This window comes from Narcine bancroftii, chromosome 12 (genome assembly GCF_036971445.1).
Source record: "Narcine bancroftii isolate sNarBan1 chromosome 12, sNarBan1.hap1, whole genome shotgun sequence".
NCBI classification, from domain to species: Eukaryota; Metazoa; Chordata; class Chondrichthyes; order Torpediniformes; family Narcinidae; genus Narcine; species Narcine bancroftii.
In genome coordinates, this window is record NC_091480.1 from 33,939,366 (window position 1) to 33,965,078 (window position 25,713).

Here is a 25,713-nt window from a genome sequence, read left to right on the forward strand (position 1 = left end):
AGGCAAATCACTGCCAAATCATCCTGCGGTTTCTTTATTGCAAGGTATACTACAGCTACAAGAAATTTTTGAAAACGCACTTTTCAAATCTGCAGTCTCTACAAAATAAGAACAAGTAATTATACACATGGGAACAGCACCATTGTTATCAAGCTAACAAAAGAGCCTCCAATTCTGTTTCAATTCACTGAAGATGTGACAGAGTATTTTGTTTCAGGAAAATCTCATTAACAAATGAAGCCTCAATAAAGGTGATAAAAAGTGTTAGTACCAGCAGAAAGCCATTATTTCTTGCAGCAAAAAGCAGTTTACCTCATCAATTTCCTTGATCCACCGGTCAATCCCATCAAATGACCATCTATTAGTGATGTCATAAACTAAGAGTATACCCTGAGCAAAAAATAAAGAGTTATCATCAATATTTTCACTAATTATACTATTTCTCAAAAGAAAACTGCAATAACATACTGGAAAGTGTAATTACAACACTGTCTGTAAACAAAAGATGTGGTTAATACTTCCTGCATTTATACCAACACTGGAAACAGAAATGGTGATCTGCCAAATTAGGATCCATTACAGTAATGGGAAAAAGTGATTCTCCAAAGCTGCAAAAAATAATAAATACACACTGTACTTCTCTAATCTGATGCTCTGTGCTCTGGAAACTCCCATGGTCTGGCATGTTTTGAATCTGCCGCCATTAGTTTGTGGATCTGCCACCAGGATGGCATTATGTCAACAGTACTAAAGCACCAAAATCAGTTTAAACTGCAGCCGAGTGTTTTGGTGATACAATCTTGTTCATTTCTTAAATTCAGCTGCATTTTAGCCCTTCAGGATGTCATCCAAGAGACCAAGAGGTGCAGAAGATGGTGCTGGTGCTAATATGCGTTGCCTTAGGGGTCAGTTTATGTTTTCCGGCATTTTCTGTGGTCCGGCAAGGGCCAGGTCCCAACGTCACCAGATTAAAGAGGTACAACCTGTACTAGCATTCATTTAGTGCCTCGTGTCAAATTCTTGAGTAGTAACTTTTGAAGAATGGCCAATTAGTAAGCATTTTAAATCAAAAGTAAAGCTGCAACACTATAGGGCATATTTTGGACAGACACTTCTTTCCCCCCTTTATTTGCTCCTGTGCTCCAGAGTTTTATATTCATAATTAAACAACTCGCATGTGATTAAAGTGCACATTCCTGATTTTATTCAAGTTTATTTGTATATATTTTGGTTTGATTATGTAGAAATTACAGCACTTTTTATACATAGTACCCTCATACTTACCATAGCAATGGTATGTATATTAAAGTATTCATGTTAAGAACTTTGAAAAAACACAAATGCTGGTGAAATTCAGCAGGTCAAACAGTGCCTTTATATAGCAAAGGTGAAGATATATCACCAACGTTTCAGGCTGGAGCCCTTCATCAAGGTGTGGGGGAACATGAGAAATGTTTGGACACATTTGCTATATAAAGGCACTGTTTGACCTGCTGAGTTTCTCCAGCATTTGTGTGTTTTTTCACTTAACCACAGTGTCAATAGAATCCTGTGTTTTACCTATGTTTAGAACTTTGTTGCATATCCCTTACATGCAATAACTGCTTGAAATCTGTAATTCATAGACATCACCAGGAGCTGAGCATCTTCTGGTGATGCTCTGCTAGGCCTCTACTGTAGCCATCTTCAGCTCCTGCTTGTTTCAGGGGCTTGTCCCCTTAACTTTTCACTTCAGCATATGGAAGGGATGCTCAACTGGATTTAGATCGGGTGACTGACTTGGCCATTCAAGAATTTTCCAGTGTTTACTTTTGGAAAAACTCTACAACACTCCCACCACATGAGGTGGTACATGCCTCCATACTTTGCTCTTGCCATCACTGATACATCTGTCCACAAGTCCTTTTTTCAAAAATTTGGCAGGGTCTTTTAAATACTTCTGTAATCTTTTAAATACTTCTGCAAACTGTAATCTGGCCATCCTGTTTCTGAGACTAACTCATGGTTTGGATCTTGCAGTCCAGCCTCTGTATTTTGGTTCAAGACATCTTCTGCAAACAGTTGTCATCGACACCTGCCTCCTGAAGAGCGTTTCTGATCTTTCACACATGTGTTTGGTGATTTTTCTTCATTATGATGAGAATTCTGTCATCAGTAATGGAGGTCTTCCCTGGCCTAACAGTCCCTTTGCAATTACTGAGCTCACCAGTGTGCTTTATTCTTAATCAACTGTTTCATTAAGTTTTGGGAAATGTATCTTAGTTTTATTCTTGTTTTTCCACCTCATAATGGCTTCTTTGACTTTGGCACAACTCAGGTCCTCACGTTGAAAAATGGCAGCAGCAGACTCCAAAGGTGACAAAAGTTTAGAAGCAAGCCCAGCTTCTTAATGAAGCAATCAATTTTCTTTGGCTTGGCTTCGTGGACGAAGATTTATGGAGGGGTAATGTCCACGTCAGCTGCAGGCTCGTTTGTGGCTGACAAGTCCGATGCGGGACAGGCAGGCACGGTTGCAGCGGTTGCAGGGGAAAATTGGTTGGTTGGGGTTGGGTTTTTCCTCCTTTGCCTTTTGTCAGTGAGGTGGGCTCTGCGGTCTTCTTCAAAGGAGGTTGCTGCCCGCTGAACTGTGAGGCGCCAAGATGCACGGTTTGAGGCGATATCAGCCCACTGGCGGTGGTCAATGTGGCAGGCACCAAGAGATTTCTTTAGGCAGTCCTTGTACCTCTTCTTTGGTGCACCTCTGTCTCGGTGGCCAGTGGAGAGCTCGCCATATAACACGATCTTGGGAAGGCGATGATCTTCCATTCTGGAGACGTGACCTACCCAGCGCAGTTGGATCTTCAGCCGCGTGGATTCAATGCTGTCGGCCTCTGCCATCTCGAGTACTTCGATGTTAGGGATGAAGTCGCTCCAATGAATGTTGAGGATGGAGCGGGGACAACGCTGGTGGAAGTGTTCTCGGATCCGTAGGTGATGCCGGTAGAGGACCCATGATTTGGAGCCGAACAGGAGTGTGGGTATGACAACGGCTCTGTATACGCTAATCTTTGTGAGGTTTTTCAGTTGGTTGTTTTTCCAGACTCTTTTGTGTAGTCTTTCAAAGGTGCTATTTGCCTTGGCGGGTCTATTGTCTATCTCGTTGTCGATCCTTGCATCCGATGAAATGGTGCAGCCGAGATAGGTAAACTGGTTGACTGTTTTGAGTTTTGTGTGCCCGATGGAGATGTGGGGGGGCTGGTAGTCATGGTGGGGAGCTGGCTGATGGAGGACCTCAGTTTTCTTCAGGCTGACTTCCAGGCCAAACATTTTGGCAGTTTCCGCAAAGCAGGACGTCAAGCGCTGAAGAGCTGGCTCAGAAATCACAAACACCTGTGAAGCCAAATGGCCCAAACATTTTTGTGTCCTGAAATGAGAAAACTACAGTATATATATATAAAGTGCTGTTATTTCTACAATGGTCAAACCAAAATATAAGCAAAAAAACCATGAATAAGATCTGGAATGTGCACTTTAATCACGTGAATTGCAAATTTAAAACTGGAACACAGGGGGAAAATAAAGGAAAAAAAAGTGTCTTTGTCCCAAACATTATAGAGGGCACTGTATACACAGATTAAATTAATAACCCTGAAATTCCAGCATCTTTTGAAGTGCTATAATTTTATAAACTAATTTTTGAAAGTGAATCATGATGGCAATAGTCTCATGAGCTGCCATTTCAGCTCACCGCCTCAACAACCTTGTGCAATTTGATTTGATACTCAACGGTAGATTATAAACAACAGTAAATCTCAGCACAAATTAAACAAAGCCTATTGTGGCTAAATAATTTGATTATTTATTATAAATTCTAACAATACACAAGACAACAGTTGCTGGAAATATGAAATATTAAAGGAATTCTGAAGATGCTCTGCATATTAAGTAGCATCTGTAGAAAGAGCAAAACTGTAATAATGGGAGAGGTTGATAATCAGAAATGGCCAAGTCTGGTACAAACCAATCATTATTGAGTTCAATATCAAGTACAAGGATGCAATGCATTTATTAATGAACTGAATGAAATGTTTTTCTTTCCCTTCGTTTTCTCTTACACCACCTCAACAGATACACAAGTAACCAATGTCCATTACAAGCAAATTCTAATTTATTATAACTCCATTCCATTCTTCCATCCTATCTGCTCTGATGAAGGCATTTTGCACATGACTTCTTTCAAGAGAGCTTCTGTTCTTCCTTCACTGAGATGCCATCACCAAACATATGATTGTCTTTCAGCAATATGAAAATATTATTCCCTTTTCAATTTTATGGTTCATTCTTCCACCTTCACAATCAAACTCTCAGAACAATGTCCTGCTCCACACTTGCATTTATTACTTCTCTTTATTAAAAGGACAGAGCAGAAAGGATTGGTATCTTTCAGTTCCTGGGAGTCCACATACGTGGACTCTGAAGGTGGTACACCAACACTTCTACTTTCTAGTAAGTCTGAGAAGATTTTATACACTAAATACACTACTGGATTTTATACACTAAATACACTACTGGATTTTTACAGGTGAACTGTTAAAGTATAGGACTGTTTGCAGCCCTGTCTTATTTAAAAACACAAGTGCCCTGGAACGCAGAAAGTGGGAAATCTAGACAAGTCCATCATTGGGCACTGACCTCCCATCTACGCGAGGTGCTGCCATCATAAAGGATCCCCAATACCTTGGTTGCAAGCTCTTCTTGCTGCACCATTTAGGTACAAAAGCCAGAGGTCCAGCACTTTCAGCTTCAAGAACAGTTTTTAATCTGACATTTATCAGGCTCTTGAACCTTCCCATTCCACCCAAACTATAAACCATCTCAGGATCACCAAAAGACCTGTCTGCACGACTGAAACTGAACTGACTACAACTGTGACTATTTATCTATGATTTGATATTTTCTTTTTTTTCTGCCTTGCATTTGTGGAAGTGCATTTTAATTTACTAATACAATTGCTGAATCTTACATACCCATTTGGCTGCAGCATGAAATAATATCAGTGCATCTGCTTATTGATTGTACTTGTGGATACGATAGTAAACTGACAGTAAAATATTGAACTATCCAGAGACCCAGACACTCCCTCTGTGTAAAGATCAAATTTATTTATACTGCATCCAAGTTAATGCACTGTATTTGATGATCCTGGAAAAATTTACTCTGCATTAGACAATCCAGATGCAGACTGGGTGGCTGCCACTCAGAATAGTCCATTGGCAAAGGGAAATCGAAATTCTAGTTGCCTGTCATTAATTCTCAGTTCCTTTCATTTAGTTTCCTTCCAAAGCAGCCCACTGCAAGCTGGAGGAACAACTCTGCTAAGTCAACAATTTTTTTTCTTGCTTTTCTTCTCAATTTTTTTTGTTTTAAGCAAATATATTTATCAAATTTTCTAACACAAATTCCTACAAAAATGAGTACCACAATTTTCATACAGAAGATGGAAGTGCAATAAAACAGGTAAAAGGTGAATGAGTGGCAAGCTCAATTAAAAACAGTATTCAAACAGTATTCAAAGGCTGAACAAGCTGTTTAGGTGAGGATATTTTTAAGATCTTTGTAACCAAACAGCCAAAAGAAAATATATCAAGTAGATTGAATGTAATTGCTTGAAAGGACATCAAGTGAGGACCCTGCATAATCAAGATACAACAGAACTGAAGAGCTGAGATTGATACTTGCTTGATATGCTACATCAGTATTCTTCAGGCTTTTCTACTTTGCATGGTATAAAAAGCAAATTTGTGCAAGTTGCCAATTCTTCAAAAGGAAGATTTTTTTCTTGATCCAAGTAAGCTGGTACAGCATGCCTGGACTTACGCTGCAATACTACAGAAATGACCAGACTCCTACTGCAATAACCAGATAGTCTGACCCACAAAACCACATTTCAAAAGATCTTGGGAATTTCTGGCCTCCCTCTCAACTGACCTTTGGATATTACTACAATTATTACATTTCTTCAGTTTCATGAATTTTTAGATACTACACAGCCACAATTCTTTGAAAGCCAATTTTGCAATTAAGGTAGGGTTTTAAACATTCCATAATCGGACACTAGGATCTTCCATAAAAATTAGAATAGAATTCATATTTGAAAAGTACAGGAAGGAATTTTATTGTCAAAATGTTGATAATATCCTTCCACTGGACAAATAACAAAAAGAAAGCCATCTTTTCTGTAATCTCTATTTTAAAACATGCAAAAAACTTTACAATCTGGCACAATAATTTGCTGGATGGAGATGGTTACTTCCTGGCTTAGCTGTAAGCAAGAAAGAGGTAAAGACATCTTCCCAGACATGGCCAGTTTTAAAAAAAATATTCAGCGAACTAACAAAAATAAAATTATGTACAGTTATAAACTAAATCTATACAAAATGTACAGTTTTTCAGCAATGGGCAAGACTTTAAATACATTTTAGATGTTACACTTCAAAGTTGGATGACTTAGAGAATTTTACTGTTAGAAATCTGGCAATAATATCAAGTTTTATTAGCATAACAGTATTTCCAATATTGTATTTCACTCATTAAACAGTGATTTCAAGCCAGATTACACATAGCATAGTTGGAACAGTTTTGTAGAAAATTGCCAGGCTACAATTGCTTACAACACGAGTGATTTTGAACTTATTCTAATTGTAGAATTTCTAGTGCTCTATCTGGTGGAAATTTCTAATTTCTAATTTAAGATAAATGTCCACAAACACTGCACCAAACTAATCGACTCATCCATTCCTTTCACAATACACGGAGTCCATATAAGGTCATTCAGTCTCTGGAATTATCAACTTGGCATCTGAAATTAAAACAACTTAGAAATTTCACATTTATCCCACAAAGTAATTTGAATGTTTAAGGTGATCTCAAAAGGAAGCTTTCAAAATTCAGACAGGAAGATGAAGAATGGATGTGAAAAAGATGCTTCCACCTGGAAGGGATGGTTTAGAACAACAAGTCCGTCTCAGGATAATTAGGCAAGACTTTCAGGACTTCTTCATTCAGAGAGTGGTGGAATCCTCTACCACACAAGATGATAGATTTTTAGATTCAAAAACATATTGAATAGTATGGAGAGATGGCAGGAATACCAGTCTGAGATAAAGAATTAGTTATGGCTGCAGTGAAGAGCCACTTATTTTAATTGCATATATAAGTTTTACACACCTGTGCACCTCTGGAATAGGACCTGAAGATGGTGCAGAACCTCCCTTGGCCTGAAGTGTCCCTAAAACAAAAAGCAATTCAATTAGCAATAGTACTTTCAAATCAATTTCCTGAATGATTCAAAATAATGAATTAAATGTTTCATCCTGTTTAATATCCTTTGAAATAAATGTGGACATTACTTAAAAAAAAGTCACCATTCTTTTGGTTAGATTTGCTCAACCTTGAAAACATTGCTTATATTTTCCCCAACCCTTTCATCCATGAAACCTCCAAGTATCGATTCTAATCTTCCTACATCCACCATTCTTCAGCTCTCTTACCACCATCCTACACCATCTCCAACTTTGCCTCATGAGTACCAGATTTAAATGTCCTTTTCCCTCTTGCCCTTTCATTCTAACCGATACAACTTTCCTTATGAATATCTATTTATCATTCAACAATCTTGGCCTGGTCTCAATTTTGCAAGATCCTCAAATTCCCAAGGGGTTCTCTTCTGGCAAAGCTGAGAATCTGAAATAAAATTAGAAAATGTGAGAAATACTCAGGTGAATAGGGAACTTTTGTGCAGAGAAAAACCAAGCAAGCTCTTCAGATTGATGACTTTAAAAAAAAATTAGAGATACAGTATGGTAACAGGCCCTTCTGGCCCATAAGTCCGTGCTGCCCAATTACATCCACGTGACCAATGAACCCAACTCCATAAGACTTTGGAACCTGGAGGAAATCAAAGCACCTGGAGGAAATCCATGCAGGGCATGGGAAGAATGTACAAACTCCTTACATATAGTGTTGGATTTGAACCCGGGTTACTAGTACTGTAATAGTGTTCTGCTAAGCACTAAACTAATTGTGCTTTAATAAAAATAATGGTGACTGAATATACCAAATTATGTTTTACTTGTGCTATTCAGGCAGGAAACCTGTGATCTTTACTCGGTCTATACAAAAGGTGATTCTAGTGAGGTTGATTCAGTACCGCACTCTGAAATGAGCCACTAAGTTTGGGGAAGCAAATTGGAATGGACAATAAATGCTAACCATGCCAACATCAAGACCCCAAGATAAATAAATAATTATAAAGTTATCAAAAGGCGTTTCATCAGAAAACAAAGAAGTATTTAGTTTCCAAGTTGCAGAGAAAGTTGAAGGAGCAGAGAACAGAAATGTCTGGGATACAGCAAAGACAAAAAAAAAAGACAATAACATAGTGGTGATGTCAGCAGATGATCTGGAAAATACAGAAATAGGAATAAAAATAAACAATAAAAACAAAGACTATTTTCATTTTGCTGTACATGGCGACAAGGAATTTTTGTTACACCAAAAAAAATGTGGTGGTTGGGTGACCTCTTTACAAAATGTTTCCATTCAATCTGGATAAGATGACCCTGAGATTTGAATTTCCCGTTACTAATTCTCTACTCCTCTCCTATGCATTTTATATTCCAATTTGGCACATCACAATTCTCAGACAACATTGAATTCAACAACATTAGATGACCAACTGTCATCTGTTAAAAATTAATCCGCTCTGTTGAAAATGATTCAAATTTGACAGGTTAACTTTTACTTTTTTGCAGATATTACCCGGTCTGAATTTTTTCCCCAACAGTGTTATTTTAAAATACTCCAGGATCTCCAGTACTTTTTTTCTTACAATTCTAGCTGCATTCTGTCTCCTCTTGCTTTTATTAATTTTCTCGTTGCATGCCCTCCCAACATATATGATTTACAAGTCTTCACTATCCTCTTTCAGCCAGCATCAAAGTAATTTGCCATCCAATATCTCCACTAGATGGTATTTGCCTATCCAAATGATAAATTATATATTTTCTGCTCAGTTGTGATATTTCAGAGTTAAAAGTGTTGAATTTTTAAAAAATGGTAATCAGTTTATGTACTGAGAGGAAGGATTTGTTAAATATGGTTACATACAACTCCTGAGTGGATCTGAATGACTGATCCATCATCCTGATACCATTGGATTAGCTGTACAAGATTAGGACAGGAAGGGTAAAAAAGCAAATTTGGATTTATAAATTAACATTTCAGCCTCAGAATGTGGCTCTGGCAAAGTGCTTTAAAGTGTCCTTTAAAATGCAGTCATTGCTGAGATGTAATAAATGGAGCCCAGAAAACTCTCACCAATAGCAAAGAGATACACCATTATAATCCATTTTAGTGCTATTCGTAAGTAAGGAAACTAGAATTCTGTGTCTATTCTTATGTGACTTTTTTTTAATTACTTGATGACAGGTAAAGTATTACTTAAAACTAGTTTCAAAGGCAATGCCTCCAATCAATGGAGCACTCCTCCCTCATTATCCGGGCCTCGTCTCTGGAATGGGGCTGAATCCCAAAATTTTCAGAGCAATGAAAATAAGGACAGCTCAAACATTTTAAATCTAGTTTACTATTATGGTATATAACAAAGTACTTTTGTGTGTTCCAGTTCTGGAAATCCTATGGCTTACAACTAATCAATATCATTTATATTAAAAAAAACTGGAAAGTGTGAATTGCCAATATTTAAAAAGGCCCTGTAGGATAGGATTGACTCTCATTTGTAAAAGCTTGGATTATTACGAGTCAGTATGGCTTTGTACAGAGGAAGTTATGCCTCACAAACTATTTTTTGACATGATTAAAATTGTTGGAGGGTTAGGCAGTGGAAGCAGTACACAGAATTTAATAAATTGACAAGATGCCTCGTGGTAGGTGGATCCAGAAGAGCAAGTCACACAAAACCCAGGGTCGCTCGGTAGATTGGATTCAAAATTGCCTTGGTTATAGAAAACAGAGGGTAATGGTGAGGGGTGTTATTCTGAATGGATGACTGTGACCAGTGGTGTTCCATATCTGTAAAAAAATGTCGATGGACTAATTAGTGAGTTTGGAGATTACACAAATTGGCAGAGCTGTGGAAAGTGAGGAAGGCTGTCAAATTATACAGCAGTACTTTGAGCAATTGGAAATATGGACAAAGAACTGTCAGGTGGAATTTAATCTAGACAAGTATTGCATTTTGGGAGGTCAAATGCAAGGTATACATTAAATGGTAGGACTTTTAGGAGCCATGATGTAAAGAGCGATCTTGGGGTGCAAGTCCTTCGATCTCTGAAAGTGGCAACACAAATGAAGGTGGTAAAGAAGGTATACAAAATACTTGTCTTTCAGTCAGATTGTTGAGAAAAAAGTAAGGGAGTCATGTTTGGTTAGGCCACATTTGCAGTTTTAAATGCAGTTCTGGTCACATTACAAGAAAAAATTTATTTTTAATGGTAACAAGTCCTTCCGCGCCCATGAGACTGCATCGCCTAAATACACTATGTGGCCAATTAACCTACCAACCATGAAAGTCTTTGGAATGTGGGAGGAAACTGGAGCACCTAGAGGAAGCCCACGCAGCCACAGGGAGGACATATAAACTCCCTACAGACAGTGCCGGATTCAAACCAGGGTCGCTGGCACTGTAATAGCATTGTGGTAACCACTACACTAACTTTGACACCCACGACTAACTGTATGGAGGGTTTGGAGATGGTGCCGAAGAGATTCACCTGGGTTTTTAAACTGGATTAGAGAATATCAGTTCTATAAAGAAGGGTTGAACAAGCCTGGACGTAAAACATGAAAATCTGCAAACACCAAGGTTGAAGTAAAAACACAAAGCTGGAGAAACTCAGCAGGTCAAACAGTGTCCTTTATATAGCAAAATATAGCTTTATAAAGGACACTGTTTGACCTGCTGAGTTTCTCTGGCCCTGTGTTTTGAACAAGCTTGGATTGTTTACTCTGGAGAGTCAGGTAGAGGAACACAATTAACACAAAATTATGAGAACCATAGGAAAGGGAGATGAGTCTTTTTTTCCCCAGCATGGAAATGTCAAACACTAGGAGGAATAGATAGCTTTAAAGCAAGAGGGGAAGCTTTAGATATTTTAAAAAACACAGAATGGTACATCTCAAAAGCATCCAGACCCAAAACATTAGGCTTCTTAAGGTGCATTCTCCGCCAAGAATGCGCCTGCAGAAGCGGCTCTTTGAATTGCCGTTCAGGTGCCAGTGCTCAAAGCGCAGTGTTGGCCACTTGAAGGGACAGCTGCACCGGATGCGCCTCTGAGCACACTCCAGCTCCTGTCTCTTTGGGCTGTCAGGTTTGGGATGGCTGGCTTTCAGAGATGGGACAGCTGGCGCGGGCCAACAGCACGGGGACATCCCGCAAGGGACGTCCTGACACTGATACCGCTGCCTCACTCTCTTCCCAACAGCCCAATATCATTCCCCACACTGTGGGGCGACCAGCACAGGCTGTCAGTGTGGGTACATCCCGCCCACAGCCCTCTATCAGTCCCCACACTGTGGGGACTGATATCAGGGTGTTGGGAGAGAGCAGGGGAGCGGGATCAGTGTGGGGATGTCCCACACCCAGGGTGGGGGGAGGGGGGGAACCTCAGTGCTCCTGCGATTATCCCTCCCGGAGGGTTACAAAGATTGCCTCTCAAGCGCCTCCTGCGTTTTCAAGTGGTCTCCCGACAGCTGTGTATTGGCATAATATGCGGCTTTACAATCGGGGATTTTGGCCACCTGAAAGTGCCTTTTCACTGTTCATTTCTTTGCATGGATCCTGCCTGACCTTCTGAGTCACTAAGGTTTCCATTTATTCAAGGATCCAGCATCTGCAACTCTTGTGTTTCCACTGAATGGCAAATGCCTAGAACACGCTGACATATTAAGTGGTGGAAGCTGACACAGCAGCAACATTTGAAAGGCATTTAGAGAGGCAGATGAACAGGCAGAGAAGAGGAGGCATATGGACCCTGGGCAGGCAATTGGGATTAATTAGACTGATTTCATGGTCACTGCAGGCTTGGGCTGAAGGACCTGTTCCAATGCTGCTCTGCGTTCTAATTACATTTTAACTTAATTCTTAAAAATGCAACTTTCCCATCCTCTCTGGAACTGTTCCTTCTTATGAAAAGAATCATATTTCAAACATGCACTTAGCCTGTCATGTTGGAAATCTATGCATTGAATTGGCATCAGAAGTGCTGGGTAGCTGAAGGAGAGGTTAACATTCTCCAGGGCGCTTGTAACCATAGTGGTGAAAACCCCTTGGAATTTAAGCATTTTGTGCAAGTTGCCTTTTGGACTATTTGGAATTACACATCTGGCCCTCACCCACAAAAGTATTGCACACAGGAAGTTTGCGAAATTTGGAAATGAACTACAGAACCAGAAACACTGCTGGCAGGGTTATTAGATTATTTAAAAAAAACGTAAATGATCTATCAACTTTTAGAGAGAATTGAAGGCCACTTGAAAATGATGGACCTCAAATATGTTCTATAATGATACACCAAGCCAGCACATTTTTCCATCAGCTCCTTCACTTGGGAATTAGAGATAAGCAATGGATCCCCATAATCCTCAAAATGGAAAGAAAAAATTTACTCAAACACAAATATTTTCCTGACAAAAACTGTTTTACTGAAAATTTATTCAAATTAATTTAGAACAAACATTGCCTACAATATGGATATTTGAAATGGAAGCCACTTCCTAAATGTTGACGTATGCCTTGTAAAGTGAAATACATTCATGGAGCAACAAGACAGCCATACATTACACAAATGAAATCAATTATTTTGCAGTGGTCACTTTCTTACCAATGCTACAACCATTGCAAATTGTAATCTTGGCACAACCAGTACCATAGCTTTTTAAATCAAGTACATTTCTAAATCAGGATTAAAATCAAACTGAAGATGTGTGAAATGATTTCTCTTGATGAGTGATAAATTGTTCTTGAATAATGGTAACCTGGTCAATGATATGACATTTGGCAGTTAAATCATTTTGATCCAAGAGCGAGGACCAATTGTAATGACAAACTCAATCCACCTTTAAATTTAAAGTTTCCTTTTAATTCAACAAATCTTAATTAAAACCATAAGATTAATAAAGGTGACCCTGAAAACACAATACACAAGTGTGCTGGAGAAACTCAGCAGATCACACAGCATCTGCAGATTTTCTTAAACTTGTTTTACTCCATGTGACCCTGAAATTATTGACTTGATAAAACTATTCACCATTTTTAAATTACATTATGAAATTAAAGTCCTTCACTTTACTAGCTTGTAATATTCCACAGCAATGCAGTTAACCTTTAACACTACCCTTGGAAATGACCCACTCAGGCTGCAGCATTTTGAGGTGGTACAGGTACACAATCCTTTATCCGGCACCCTTGGGGGACAGTGTGTTCTGAATTTTGGATTTTTCCAGATTTCAGAAAGCCCACCTGAATTGTGCTGCCGTATCCACGGCCACCTCCCCAAGCGCCAGACCCCGGCTGCCTCTCTCCCCACTTACCGGATTTGAGCTTTCCGGATTTTAGATGTCCAGATAAAGGATCGTGTACCTATAGTTGACAATCCCAAGCAATCAAGAGTGGAATTAATATATCTTGCATAGATATTAATGGATGCACCCTGAACAGTTAAAAAAAGATAATTATACTTTTGCAAATATTTAATAAACAAACCTTTAAAGCTTACCAGAGCTCTAGCTTTACTCGCCTACCATCCAGTAGGATTGTAGTGGTCTTGTAGTCAATTCCTGAAAAATAAAAACTAAAATGCATTTGTGCCATCTTTTGTTTCTCTACAGCACTGTACAATTGTCCATGAGATTTAAATTCTACACTTCCTTGCCTTATCAAAATTAGTTTCCACTTGGGCAAAATCTCAAATAGAAAGGTTATCAAATACTTCACAATATTACATGTGATAGCTCAGTAGATTTGCACCGAGATTGCAATAAAGTTCTTTCAGCAGACTACAAGGGGAATGTTACAAGTCCAGAGGACCCCAAAACCCAGCAACAATAGAAATTCACCAAGACAAATGGTTACTTAGACAAAAGTTTCTTTAAACATAAAAACAGGCTCAAACTTTAACTTATTACTATTAACCAACTTAATCCTCTTCTAATTCTAAGCGCACGTTGTATGTAATGTGTACATGTTCAGGAAAGTTCTTTGATTCACAGTCCAATCTCACCGGTCGGTATCAGGCAATTCCAATACTGTGCACAGAATTTAACATTTATGAATTTTCACCAAGTTGTGGTGTTTAAAGGTAAAGTGGTTACCACTCAGAAAGGTTCTCATTGGTTTCAGAGAGAGATTTGTTGCTCGTTGTCACACACACAAACTGATTTCCTCTCATCAGTACTTCAGTGTCTTGCCAAAGAAAATTTCCCCATCATGGGTTTTCCAAATGATCACCTCTTCTTCCAGGTCACCACAGAGTTCCTCTTGTTTCCCTAATTTCAGGAGACACATTCTAGACGACCATTTCCTCTTGTAAGAACAGGCGGAACTCAGAACTCACAATCAGTATTCGCATTGGGTTATGTGTCTATATTTGTTGTCTGTGAGTTGTACACACTTCTCTCTCTCTCAGATTGCTGGCACTTGAATCAGTTTCCTGAACCTGGCCCTATGTTGCTTTACTCCACAACATCAGACCAATTAACACCTACTTGTGGAAGTTTCCATAGGCACTCTTCAAAGTTTCTGTCAAGTCACTGTGGACATGAGATCTCTCTTTCAGCAAAACTCTTGCATTTTAAATGAGATGTCTGTTTGTGAAATGTTAATGTGACCGAACCTCCATAATCTCTCTTTTAAAAACACTTGCATACATATAATATAACCCCATAACATGATGAACAAAGTAGTGAAAGAAAGATAAAAATATATTGTTAAAATAACAAACTGATTGAAGCAGAATTCAGTGGTATATTGTAGCTGTGAGGAAACCAAATCTGTACCCTGGAGATGACTTTTTTTTCCTAAACTTGTTATCAATGAAAGCAGAATGTGGATGCACAATTTGGTGCATTTATTTAAAATTCAATTCACCTGCTTGGTTACTGAATAGTACGGAGGAACCAGAACTGCAATATTTTGCTGTATTATTTGAGTTATTAGTTAACTCGCATGTGCATTGAAGAGTGTTAAATCATCATTAATCTCCTTTACTTTAAATCAATTATCAAATTACGTAAACTCTACAGCTCCTTCAGGTAAATGGGCTCAAATCTGCTAAAGTCTGGCCATTTTCACTCTGTTTCCATGTTAGTGAGCCTATAATTTGAAGGGGGATATCCTTGCTAAAAGAGCCGGTTGTATTTCTCATTTTTATCCTTAACATTTATACTTCAGTTTTATGTTGGCTGTTTTTGTCTTTACACCTTTTTCACTTTCATTTCCACTTGATCTACTCCATTGAAATGGACTGGAATTTCTTTCCCCAAGTACTGTGTAAAGTGTTTCATTTACCCATTTTTGTTTTGCAGCAATCAAATTCATAAGCATTAGAAACATTGGATTCTATTAATCAAAGACCATTTTTGAAAAATTAATCTAACTCAAATGAAGAATTTGTCATGCTTTATTTAAAATATCAAACTATAAAGTAATTCTTTCTTTCTTTGGCTTGGCTTCGCAGATGAAGATTTATGGAGGGGTAAATGTCCACATCAGCTGCAGGCTCGTTTGTGGCTGACAAGTCCGATGTGGGACAGGCAGACACGGTTGCAGTGGTTGCAGGGGAAAATTGGTTGGTTGAGGTTGGGTTTTTCCTCCTTTGTCTTTTGTCAGTGAGGTGGGCTCTGCGGTCTTCTTCAAAGGAGGTTGCTGCCCACCGAACTGTGAGGCGCCAAGATGCACGGTTTGAGGCGATATCAGCCCACTGGCGGTGGTCAATGTGGCAGGCACCAAGAGATTTCTTTAGGCAGTCCTTGTACCTCTTCTTTGGTGCACCTCTGTCACGGTGGCCAGTGGAGAGCTCGCCATATAACACGATCTTGGGAAGGCGATGGTCCTCCATTCTGGTGACGTGACCTACCCAGCGCAGTTGGATCTTCAGCAGCATGGATTCGATGCTGTCGGCCTCTGCCATCTCGAGTACTTTGAAGTTAGGGATGAAGTCGCGCATGACAATCTAGGTTGATGATAAGCAGATGACAAATGTCTTGATTGAACAATTCCCCAGCAATGCTCTTGGGGTTAAGACATCTTCTATTTTGCAAGTCAAAAGTATGGACTGAGATGCAACCGTTGAACAGATGTTAATTTAAGCATGCAATTATACTCATCAACTACATCCCACCGAAGTGATATGTTCTGCCACATATTGTCAGGGCATCACATTATATGTCCAGCTGCACTCACCATACTATGCAATGTGAAAAATGACCAAAGGAAAGTTAGGATTATTACAGATTTTAGATTGCAGAGAAGTCCATCTTTTCCATCCCATTTAACATTGCAAAAGTACCACACAAATCTATGAAATCTTTTCAAACCACAAACAGAATGAGAGCAAATGTGCATTCTGTAGGACACCTAAAAAAAAGTAATGAAAGGATTTTTAAAAACATTAGTTCCTTCCTTATATTCACTTTTTTAAATTCTCATGTACAGTATTTTGAGGGAGAAGTCTTTCATTGAAAAATGAAAGAATGATTCTCAAGTGTGCAAATTAAAAACACAATAAATGACTGTCTATTCAAGTTAAAAGGAGAGAAATTATTTCTTTATTACATATTTTAGAATACACAATGCAAATCACCCACTAAAGAGTCATATGAAGATTACTGAAGAGAAATTTACCATTATTCACTCTTTTCATCTCTGAACTCTCAGCAACTTCAGGATTTCTTGAATCCACTTGCAATTAAGCAATGCAAATATGGTCTAACGCAAAATACTTATTCAAAAGGTATTTGCAAACTCTGTGGAATATCATTTCCTTAAAATATTACAAAGAAGGAATTGTTTTATTGATTTATGTTCAACTCTATACTTTTTCATGATTATGAAACAAAAGACAAGATGCTTTTTGATTCCTGGTTTTGCTGACGAGAATTCTTTATTGTACTCAATTTAACCAGCTTGATCTCCTAGAACTGACAGTAAGGTTTAGAATATTTCATGCCACTAAAATTGCTACATCTTTGTGAGGAATTCATTTTGAAGTTGAATTCAATGCTGATGCCAAGCCTCAGCCCATGAACTCTGGGTCAATAATTAATACTATTTATTAAATGGCAAAATGCAAATTATAGTTTGTCTATATATCCAAATTCTAGGGGCTGTACAGTTAGTGCAACACTACTTCAGCGCCGGCAACCTCTGTTTAAATCCACCACTGTCTGCAAGGAGTTTCTAGGTTTCCTCCATGACAGAGTGCTTCCTCCAGGCGCTCTGGTTTCTTCCTACATTACAAAGATGCAAGAGTTAGCTGGGTGTGGTTAGTCAAATGGGTGTATTTGAATAGCACAAGCTCATGGGCTGGGATGGCTTGTTACGGTGTTGTAAAACACAGAAAGAGGCCATTTGACTGATCAGTTTTTCAGAAAAACAAACAAAATGAACAAAACATTCATAATGCTGTAAATACTCTTCCTGATCAGGGAGATGGAAGGAGAAAATACAACAAACTGTTTCAAACAGATGACTTTTCATCAGAACTAGCCAGTTTTAATCTGGAAAGACTGGTTTACTGGGATTGTTGATTTCAATGAAAAGTCCGGAGGGCAGTAATGACATAATTTATAATTGGAACAGTACAAGAAACTAAAAACATGAAAATAAAACTGACAAGCAACTGGAAGAACAAGGTCACCCTTGTAAACTGAACAAACAGTTCTGCAATGCATTCACACAATTTGCATTTGGGTTCTCCAACATAGAAATGACCTTTTTGTGAGCAAGGCAGCAAATCCTATGCATATTAAATGAGAATACACAAAACAAATAACTTTTCACTACCTCTCCCCATTTTCTTTTCTCTTCCTCCATTGCTTGTGATTAACAAACCAACTTCCTCTCAGCCATTTGCCATTGACATTTATTGTTTCTTCCTCACCATTTTTCCCCTTCACGTTTAAAACATGTTCAATTTCTCTTTTTACATGAGAATGTCAATCTGAAACCAACATTTTCTTTCCCCATAGATGTTGAATGAATTAATTATCAAATACACAGGTATAAAGTTCAGTCGCCCAATCTGTGGGTATAAAGTTCAGTCGCCCAATCTGTGGGTATAAAGTTCAGTCGCCCAATCTGTGGGTATAAAGTTCAGTCGCCCAATCTGTGGGTATAAAGTTCAGTCGCCCAATCTGTGGGTATAAAGTTCAGTCGCCCAATCTGTGGGTATAAAGTTCAGTCGCCCAATCTGTGGGTATAAAGTTCAGTCGCCCAATCTGTGGGTATAAAGTTCAGTCGCCCAATCTGTGGGTATAAAGTTCAGTCGCCCAATCTGTGGGTATAAAGTTCAGTCGCCCAATCTGTGGGTATAAAGTTCAGTCGCCCAATCTGTGGGTATAAAGTTCAGTCGCCCAATCTGTGGGTATAAAGTTCAGTCGCCCAATCTGTGGGTATAAAGTTCAGTCGCCCAATCTGTGGGTATAAAGTTCAGTCGCCCAATCTGTGGGTATAAAGTTCAGTCGCCCAATCTGTGGGTATAAAGTTCAGTCGCCCAATCTGTGGGTATAAAGTTCAGTCGCCCAATCTGTGGGTATAAAGTTCAGTCGCCCAATCTGTGGGTATAAAGTTCAGTCGCCCAATCTGTGGGTATAAAGTTCAGTCGCCCAATCTGTGGGTATAAAGTTCAGTCGCCCAATCTGTGGGTATAAAGTTCAGTCGCCCAATCTGTGGGTATAAAGTTCAGTCGCCCAATCTGTGGGTATAAAGTTCAGTCGCCCAATCTGTGGGTATAAAGTTCAGTCGCCCAATCTGTGGGTATAAAGTTCAGTCGCCCAATCTGTGGGTATAAAGTTCAGTCGCCCAATCTGTGGGTATAAAGTTCAGTCGCCCAATCTGTGGGTATAAAGTTCAGTCGCCCAATCTGTGGGTATAAAGTTCAGTCGCCCAATCTGTGGGTATAAAGTTCAGTCGCCCAATCTGTGGGTATAAAGTTCAGTCGCCCAATCTGTGGGTATAAAGTTCAGTCGCCCAATCTGTGGGTATAAAGTTCAGTCGCCCAATCTGTGGGTATAAAGTTCAGTCGCCCAATCTGTGGGTATAAAGTTCAGTCGCCCAATCTGTGGGTATAAAGTTCAGTCGCCCAATCTGTGGGTATAAAGTTCAGTCGCCCAATCTGTGGGTATAAAGTTCAGTCGCCCAATCTGTGGGTATAAAGTTCAGTCGCCCAATCTGTGGGTATAAAGTTCAGTCGCCCAATCTGTGGGTATAAAGTTCAGTCGCCCAATCTGTGGGTATAAAGTTCAGTCGCCCAATCTGTGGGTATAAAGTTCAGTCGCCCAATCTGTGGGTATAAAGTTCAGTCGCCCAATCTGTGGGTATAAAGTTCAGTCGCCCAATCTGTGGGTATAAAGTTCAGTCGCCCAATCTGTGGGTATAAAGTTCAGTCGCCCAATCTGTGGGTATAATGTTCAGTCGCCCAATCTGTGGGTATAATGTTCAGTCGCCCAATCTGTGGGTATAATGTTCAGTCGCCCAATCTGTGGGTATAATGTTCAGTCGCCCAATCTGTGGGTATAATGTTCAGTCGCCCAATCTGTGGGTATAATGTTCAGTCGCCCAATCTGTGGGTATAATGTTCAGTCGCCCAATCTGTGGGTATAATGTTCAGTCGCCCAATCTGTGGGTATAATGTTCAGTCGCCCAATCTGTGGGTATAATGTTCAGTCGCCCAATCTGTGGGTATAATGTTCAGTCGCCCAATCTGTGGGTATAATGTTCAGTCGCCCAATCTGTGGGTATAATGTTCAGTCGCCCAATCTGTGGGTATAATGTTCAGTCGCCCAATCTGTGGGTATAATGTTCAGTCGCCCAATCCGTGGGTATAATGTTCAGTCGCCCAATCCGTGGGTATAATGTTCAGTCGCCCAATCCGTGGGTATAATGTTCAGTCGCCCAATCCGTGGGTATAATGTTCAGTCGCCCAATCCGTGGGTGTAATGTTCAGTCGCCCAATCCGTGGGTGTAATGTTCAGTCGCCCAATCCGTGGGTGTAATGTTCAGTCGCCCAATCCGTGGGTGTAATGTTCAGTCGCCCAATCCGTGGGTGTAATGTTCAGTCGCCCAATCTGTGGGTGTAATGTTCAGTCGCCCAATCTGTGGGTGTAATGTTCAGTCGCCCAATCTGTGGGTGTAATGTTCAGTCGCCCAATCTGTGGGTGTAATGTTCAGTCGCCCAATCTGTGGGTATAATGTTCAGTCGCCCAATCTGTGGGTATAATGTTCAGTCGCCCAATCTGTGGGTATAATGTTCAGTCGCCCAATCTGTGGGTATAATGTTCAGTCGCCCAATCTGTGGGTATAATGTTCAGTCGCCCAATCTGTGGGTATAATGTTCAGTCGCCCAATCTGTGGGTATAATGTTCAGTCGCCCAATCTGTGAGTATAATGTTCAGTCGCCCAATCTGTGGGTATAATGTTCAGTCGCCCAATCTGTGGGTATAATGTTCAGTCGCCCAATCTGTGGGTATAATGTTCAGTCGCCCAATCTGTGGGTATAATGTTCAGTCGCCCAATCTGTGGGTATAATGTTCAGTCGCCCAATCTGTGGGTATAATGTTCAGTCGCCCAATCTGTGGGTATAATGTTCAGTCGCCCAATCTGTGGGTATAATGTTCAGTCGCCCAATCTGTGGGTATAATGTTCAGTCGCCCAATCTGTGGGTATAATGTTCAGTCGCCCAATCTGTGGGTATAATGTTCAGTCGCCCAATCTGTGGGTATAATGTTCAGTCGCCCAATCTGTGGGTATAAAGTTCAGTCGCCCAATCTGTGGGTATAAAGTTCAGTCGCCCAATCTGTGGGTATAATGTTCAGTCGCCCAATCTGTGGGTATAATGTTCAGTCGCCCAATCTGTGGGTATAATGTTCAGTCGCCCAATCTGTGGGTATAATGTTCAGTTGCCCAATGTGTGGGTATAATGTTCAGTTGCCCAATCTGTGGGTATAATGTTCAGTTGCCCAATCTATTGAGTATTTCCTACATGCTTTGTTTAGATTTTCACCTTCTGAGTCTTTTGCTTTTTGTTAACAGCAAAATAAACTTCTGAAAAGGCATGAATTTAAATTAAAGGAAGAAAGTCACCCAAAGCAATTCATTCATTTGTCATTTTCAGCAACTTGCTTATGAATGCCTGAACGACATTAGACAGTCAAATAGATTGAGAGTATATCAAGACTTGAAAAGTAATAAGTTTTGGCTTAAGGCCACAAGAACATAAGACAGAGCAGAAATAGGCTATTCAGCCCATCAATTCTGTTTGCCATTTAGTCACGAGCTGATCAATTTTCCCACACAGCCCCACTGCTCGGACTTCTCTCCATCAACTAGCTGAGCAAGAACCTATCAATCTCTGCCTTTAAAAAAAAACCCAGTGACCTGGCCTCCACAACTGTTTCTGGCAACAAATTCCACAGATTTACTATCCTATGGCTTGACTCTCCCACCATGGGAACCAATCTTTCAATATTCTAAATATTTCAATGTTCAAATCAGTACCGCCCAAGAGCTGTCAAATGCTCCTCACATGATAACCCTTTCATTCCTGGAATCATCCTTGTGCCTCAACACGGCCTCAACAGGGTTAGCACCAGCAATCGGGACCAAGATTTGATTCTGGGGCTGTCTGTAAGGAGTTTGTACATTTTCCCTGTTTCTACGTGGTCTTCCCCGGGGTCCAGTTTCCTCCTAAACTTCAAAACATACTGGGGGTTGTAGGTCAATTAGGTGTAATTGGACAGCAGGGGCTCATACGCCAAAAGGGCCTGTTACTGTCCTGTATGTCAAAATTTAAATTTGAACCTCCTCCAAACACTCCAGTGTCAGCACATTTCTTCTTCAATGAGGAATACAAAACTGCTCACAATATTCCAAGCTTGTGTGAAAGGAGGTAATGGCCAAGTTTAAGAATTAAACCATGTCCAAATAAAACAATAAAATGATAAAATCTATTATTAAGGGCACTGAGGAAACAACACTAGAATGGGGGAAGCATAAACATGGATCTATGAAAGGAAAATTAGGTTTTGATAAATCACTTTTTTTGTATCCAAAACAATACCAATGAACTGGCTAACACGGTGCCTTTGGACATTTGGAAGACCTTCAATAAGATGCCACATAGTTTATTAAACAAAATTAGATTCAAAGTAAAGATTCGCTGGCAGAATACAAACATAACATCTCATACAACCCGGAGATTCTTTTTCCTGCAGGCCAGACAGAATTACAATTATATAGGATTGGAGGTAAAAATCCTGGGGTGAACCCTCAATTGATTAACAGACAACAGAGGATAAAATGGTATCAATTTTGGGTTGGGAGTCTCTGACCATGGGGATACCAAGGTCTAAATGATAACAATCTTCAGTGATTTGGATGAAGTGTAATATATCCAAGTTTGATATATAGCTGGTACTGTGGGTCAGTCAGGGGGATATAGACAGGCTATGTGAATGTTCAAGGGCATGACAGATAGACCATAAGGCAGAAAATTGAGGGTCATCTTTCTTGATAGAAAGAGCCAGCAGAATATTTCTAAATAGTTAAGTACTGAAAGCTGGTATTTAAGGAGACCCTAGTATCCTTGTGCAACAATCATGAAGTTAATATGTGGTTACATCAAGAAATTCATATGTTGGAATTTAGTGTACAAAAGTGATATGGAGCAAGCAACCAGAAATAGCCCAATAAATTATAATAATAGATATATGAATGGCTACATGGATAAGAGTTAGAGGGATATGGGGCAAGCACAGACAAATTGAACCAATGCTGTTAGAGGGTTGGATTGAATGGCCTATTTCCTTGCTGCATTTTAATACAGGAGTAGAAAAGTATTGCAATGAAATACCCTAGTAAGGGTATACCACGCATGTTTCCCTACCCAAAAAGGAGAATTTACTGGTGGTGGAGAGGGCACCCAAACAAAGATTCAGCAAGTTAACACTTTGGTGGGGAGGACAGGCAAGAGATGCTTGGATGCGCTTGTACAAGGTGGAGGGAGAAGGGAAAAAAAAAACTGGTTTGGCCTAAGAGGAGAGACTTAGAAGACTAGCTTATACTCTCGAGTTCAGAAGTAGTATAAAGAGTTTGACAAATATAAAAGGTAATTAATAAAAAGGATATTTTTTGTAGCCAATGTTTTACTCAAAATATATTATTGCAATCTAATCTATTCAAGATCAGGAAATTGCATATTAAAGTATTTCATTTTAGACAGTTAGTAATTTGATTAACAACAATTTATCTTTTGTTCCATTTCTCATTATTTCTTTTACTTTTCTTACACTTGACCAGCAAGTCAGAGCAGATCTATCAATCCTATTTACCAACATGCCCACCAATTTCCCCAATTCCACAGCAATTTGCAACAGCAGTCATTTACAGCAGTCTCTTAATCTACGAACCAACTCAAGTTCGGGTTGTGGGAGGAATTTGAAAAATAGGGTGCACCACCCATGCATTCATGTGAAGAACATTACCTTCCTGTCATCCCATTGCAAGCTGGAGAGATTGGGAACAGGTTTAGTATCTTTTTGCAGCAAATCCCATAGTCTTTCAAATTTGCTGCACCTCATTTTTTTTATCTGCAAGCATTTAACTGATTTAATATCACAAAAAATGTGATGCATTACTGGTCTGGTTTTAGACGAACTACATAGGTGTACTGTGGAGAGCATTCTGACTGGTTGCATCACTGTGGTACGGAGGCATCAAATTAGAGGACAAGGAAAAGATCCAGAGGGTTGTTAACTCGGCCTACGACATCATGGGTACCTGACTCCACTCCATCAAGGATATCCACATGAGACGGTGTCTTCAAAAAAAAAAGCAGCCTCTATCCTCAAAGACCCCCACCACCCAGGCCATGCCTTCTTCTCTCTGCTACCATCAGAAAAAAAATGTACAGGAGCCTAAAGACGAGCACTCAGTGGCACAGGGACAGCTTCTTCCCCGCTGCCATCAGATTCCTGAATGATCAATAAACAAAAGGCACTGCCTTGCTTTTTGTCCACTGCTATTTTTATTTTTTAAATGACTGTTATAAGATGGTTCATAATATGAATGTTTGCACTATGATGTTACCACAAAACACCAACTTTTGTGACTTGTTCATGACAAATTCTGATTCTGATGTGGAAAGCAGAATAATAAAGATGGATTGCCATCTTTGCCAGTTAGCAGGCAGGAGAGCTAGAGTCAGAATGGTGAACAATTTCATTGAACTGGATCCCTAGAAAAAGAGTGAAAAGCACTGTTTATACATTACTTGATAATGTATCAGATCCTCATTTATTAGTAGTGATAAACCTAGCTTTGAATGGGTATTAATATTAAAAGACAAACGAGCTGAGATTGGAGGAAGAAACTGACTATCACTATAAAAGTAATGGACTGTGTAGAGGAGCAGTCATCATCAGAGTGGATTGAGTCAGAGTGGTAAGGCTTTGGCTCAGCAGGCTTCGGCAAGGCAAGAGGTGAGAGATAGTAGGAGTTGAAGAAAGAAAGGGACATCCTATTCGAAGAAAAAAAAGAATTCAGTAGGTAGGTACATGTAGGGCAGGTTTTAGATCTATTGTACATTTTGTTTCTCTCGTCATGAACAGTGGGAATGGCAGCCAAGGCAGGGGAATGCTCCTGTTGTGGAATGTGGGTCATCAGGGGAGCCAGAAGTATCCCTGATGACTTCACCTGTGAGAAGTTGACATCCAGTTGCAGCTTCTGACAAGCGAATTAAGGAATTGGAGCTGGAGTTGGATGAACTCCAGATCATTTGGGAGGCAGAGAGAGTGATAGACAGGAGTTACAGGGACACAATCACACCTAGGAGGCAGGAGAAGGGTAGATGGGTGAGTCAGGAGAGGGAAAGGGTACAGGCAGGCAGTGCAGGGCATCCCTGTGGCCCTTCCCCACAATAACAAGTATACCATATTGGATAATGTTGTTGGGGATGACCTACCAGGCACAAGCCACGGTTATCAGGTCTCTGGCATGGAGTCTGGTCCTGTGACTAAAAAGGGAAAGGAGAAGAGGCAAGCTGTAGTGATAGGGGATTCCATAGTTAGGCAGACAGTTAAGAGGTTCTGTGGAAGAGATTGAGAATCCCAGATGGGATGTTGCCTCCCTTGTGCCAGGGTCTGAGATATCTCAGATCAAGTTCACGGCAATCTCAGGAGGGAGGGTGAGCAGCCAGATATCATGCTCCAGATAGGGACAAACGAAATGGGTAAAAAGGGTAAGGAGGTCCTGCAAGGAAAGTTCAAGGAGTTAGGTGCCAAGTTGAAAGACAGGACCTCCAGAGTTGTGATCTCAGGATTGCTACCCAAGCCACATGCTAGAAATAGGAGTATAATTCTGCATAACATGTAGCTAAATACATGGTGCAGGAGGGAGGGCTTCAGATTTCAGGATTAATGGGCTCTCTTCCAGGGAAGGTG

General features: G+C 39.9%; 2 protein-coding genes across 3 annotated transcripts in view; one reads left to right on the forward strand and one right to left on the reverse strand.

The window, feature by feature from the left end:
* The window catches only part of mettl26 (methyltransferase like 26), a 57,856-nt gene extending 33,660 nt beyond the window's left edge, over positions 1–24,196 (forward strand). The window contains exon 6 of the mRNA XM_069905727.1: positions 23,925–24,196. Within this exon, the coding sequence (XP_069761828.1) occupies positions 23,925–23,960 (36 nt within the window). The 3' untranslated portion in view covers positions 23,961–24,196. The remainder of the gene's footprint in view (positions 1–23,924) is intronic.
* rab40c (RAB40c, member RAS oncogene family) overlaps positions 1–25,713 on the reverse strand; it is a 70,258-nt gene that overhangs the window by 9,227 nt on the left and 35,318 nt on the right. For both annotated transcript variants that reach the window (XM_069905723.1, XM_069905724.1), the window contains exons 2-4: positions 13,776–13,836; positions 7,207–7,267; positions 313–390 (exon numbers count right to left, since the gene is read on the reverse strand). In XM_069905723.1, the coding sequence (XP_069761824.1) occupies positions 313–390; positions 7,207–7,267; positions 13,776–13,836 (200 nt within the window). The remainder of the gene's footprint in view (positions 1–312; positions 391–7,206; positions 7,268–13,775; positions 13,837–25,713) is intronic.